The sequence below is a fragment of the Rhinoderma darwinii genome, chromosome 11, assembly GCF_050947455.1.
Source record: "Rhinoderma darwinii isolate aRhiDar2 chromosome 11, aRhiDar2.hap1, whole genome shotgun sequence".
Taxonomy (NCBI): domain Eukaryota; kingdom Metazoa; phylum Chordata; class Amphibia; order Anura; family Rhinodermatidae; genus Rhinoderma; species Rhinoderma darwinii.
In genome coordinates this window covers 92,482,010-92,485,048 of record NC_134697.1, presented here as the reverse complement: position 1 = coordinate 92,485,048, position 3,039 = coordinate 92,482,010, and the positions used below count along the sequence as shown (strand labels likewise).

The 3,039-nt window shown below is 50.0% G+C and overlaps 1 protein-coding gene across 1 annotated transcript; it reads left to right on the top strand.

The window, feature by feature from the left end:
• The first annotated feature begins 443 nt into the window (after positions 1-443).
• LOC142663046 (histone H2A type 1-like) lies at positions 444-836 on the top strand. The gene has a single exon (XM_075841343.1). It carries the CDS (start codon positions 444-446, stop codon positions 834-836), a length of 393 nt encoding a protein of 130 aa, XP_075697458.1.
• The last annotated feature ends 2,203 nt before the right edge of the window (positions 837-3,039 follow it).

The window sequence follows — 3,039 nt, the reverse complement described above, 5'->3', positions numbered from 1 at the left end:
CTCCTGTAGCGGAATCCCCAATCCCCGGCCGGGGATTGGGGATTCCGACTCCTACAGCGAGCAATAAAAGACCCTCCTCCTCCTCACATGCACTCTGCACTGTGAGGAGGAGGAGAGAGAGTGCGCGAGCGACGATAGACCCGGCCATCACTCGGGACACATTCCGGTGATGGCCGGGTATTACCGGGAGGTGATGGTGGAGCGCTTGTTGTAGTGAGCCAGGCGGGAGGCTTCCCCTGCGATGCGCTCGAAGATGTCATTGACGAAGGAGTTCATGATGCCCATGGCCTTGGACGAGATGCCGGTGTCAGGGTGGACCTGCTTGAGCACCTTGTACACGTAAATGGCGTAACTCTCCTTCCTGCTCTTTCTCCGCTTCTTGCCGTCCTTCTTCTGTGTCTTGGTCACGGCTTTCTTGGAGCTGAGAGTTCTCAGCTTTAGCGATGTCTGGACGTGGCAAACAGGGAGGCAAAGTGCGGGCTAAAGCCAAGACCCGCTCATCCCGGGCAGGACTTCAGTTTCCTGTCGGTCGTGTGCACAGACTTCTCCGCAAGGGTAACTACGCCGAGAGGGTGGGCGCCGGCGCTCCGGTCTGCCTGGCCGCTGTGCTGGAATATCTGACCGCTGAGATCCTGGAACTGGCCGGAAATGCCGCCCGGGACAACAAGAAGACCCGAATCATCCCCCGTCACCTGCAGCTGGCCGTGCGCAATGACGAGGAGCTCAACAAGCTGCTGGGTGGTGTGACCATCGCTCAGGGAGGCGTCCTGCCCAACATCCAGGCCGTTCTGCTGCCCAAGAAGACCGAGAGCAGCAAAAGCGCCAAGAGCAAGTGAGCGCCGCTTATCCCACATGTAACCACAAAGGCTCTTTTAAGAGCCGCCCACAAGGTCCTTAGAACAGAGCTCACCGCTGATCTCCGATATGTAAACGTTCTGCGCCAGATAAGTGGCTCTGCTTGTACAGAGATCTACCCATATGAATTCATATACCGCGGGGTTTCACATTGAAGAGGAAGCCGTAGGGTGGGTGGGTGTAGAATTGCGTTACTCATTACCTATACATTCACTACTGCCTCGTGTAGATGGTGGCGCTGTCCTCATTGGTGCACTAACTATACTGTACAGGACACATTAACCCGTTAGTGACCGCCAATATGCCTTTTCACGGCTGCCACTAACGGGCTTTATTCTGATGCATAGGCCTTTTCACGGCACTGCATCTGAATAAAATTGTGGCGCCGTGAAAAGAGATAGCTCCCTGCTCTCAGCTACCGGAGGTAGCTGAGGGCTTGGAGCACAGTCTGGGGACCGTTGTTGCGGTCCCCAAACCGGCGATCGCCGGTATTCAATGAATACCGGCGACCGCCGTTACAATTAATGCAGCGGTTGAAAATTAACATTTTTATCTCCTCTCACCATGAATGTTTGGTGAGAGGAGATAAAAAACTACTTGTTAGGCCCCCGATCGTGCCCCCCCTCCCCCCAACCGCCGTAAAAAAAAAAAAAAATGGCGCACGCATGCGCTGTCAGTGAAAGGCAGCTATTCTGCCTGTAAATAGAAACTGATCAGGGACCGTTATAATTGGTCCCTGATCAGATGGTCACTGTGATATACCTATCACAGTGACCATAGTCCCATATTTTCAAAATACAGCACAAGATTTGTGCTCTTTCCCTCCCTCCTCTCACTGTAGTTGATCTGTGAGAGGAGAGAGAGAGATACTATATATATATATATATATATCTTGTGCTGTATTATACTGTAAAATACACCACATACTTACTCGCCAGTGTTCCGATATTATCCGAATATTGTCCGTAATTACCCCAGATTACCCGTAATCACCCCAGATTACCCGTAATCACCCCAGATTACCCGTAATTACCCCAGATTACCCGTAATTACCCCAGATTACCCGTAATTACCCCAGATTACTCGTAATTAACCCAGATTACCTGTAATTACCCCAGATTACCCGTAATTACCCCAGATTACACGTAATTACCCCAGATTACCCGTAATTAACCCAGATTACCCGTAATTACCTCAGATTACCCGTAATTACCCCAGATTACCCGTAATTAACCCAGATTACCCGTAATTACCCCAGATTACCCGTAATTACCCCAGATTACCTGTAATTACCCCAGATTACCAGTAATCACCCCAGATTACACGTAATCACCCCCGTTTTTTTGTTTGTCTTCTAAAAAAAAATAATTATTAGTGTGGTGAACATGGACCGCAGAAGCCGCAGAATGTTCTCTGCAGAGCAGGCATACGCCATGCTGTGCTCTAGCGGTTCTGGCAGTGATACGGACACTGCGTTAGAAGCAGAACTTGGCTCAGAAAGCGACACAAGTTCTGCTTCTGCCACTGGACCCCCCAGCCCTATGGTGGTGGACGCAGCAGTCAGCGGTGAAGCGTCGGGAGACGGGCCTAGTACTGCAGTCCCTTCCGCAATTTGGGATCCTGCAATTGCTTTCTCCCCCCAAGTTTTGCCATTTACAGCGACTCCAGGCATCAACGCAGATGTCTCAAATTTTAGTCCCTATAATTTTTTTCATTTGTTTATAGGCGATCAGGTCCTGGAAATAATCGTCCAGCAGACGAATTTATACGCCAGGCAATTTGGCACCCAAAATCCCAGGTCTTGCTATGCCAGAGGATGGATCCCCACAACAGTTTCTGAAATAAACATTTTTTTGGGAATTACCCTAAACATGGGGCATAGTAAAAAAAACCTCTATCCGCTCCTATTGGGCTACCAGCGCTATCCATAGCACGCCTGTATTTGCAGCCGTTATGGCCCGAACGCGCTATGAGACTCTAATGCGTTTCATGCATTTTTCTGACAATACACAAATCCCCCCAAGAAGTGACCCAGCCTATGATCGCCTCAACAAACTGAGACCCCTCATCTCCCTCCTAAGTGACTCATTTTTCAATTTATACACCCCAGGCCAAAAAATAGCGGTAGACGAGTCCCTTATGTCCTTCAAGGGCCGTCTATTGTTTCGCCAATACATCCCCTCC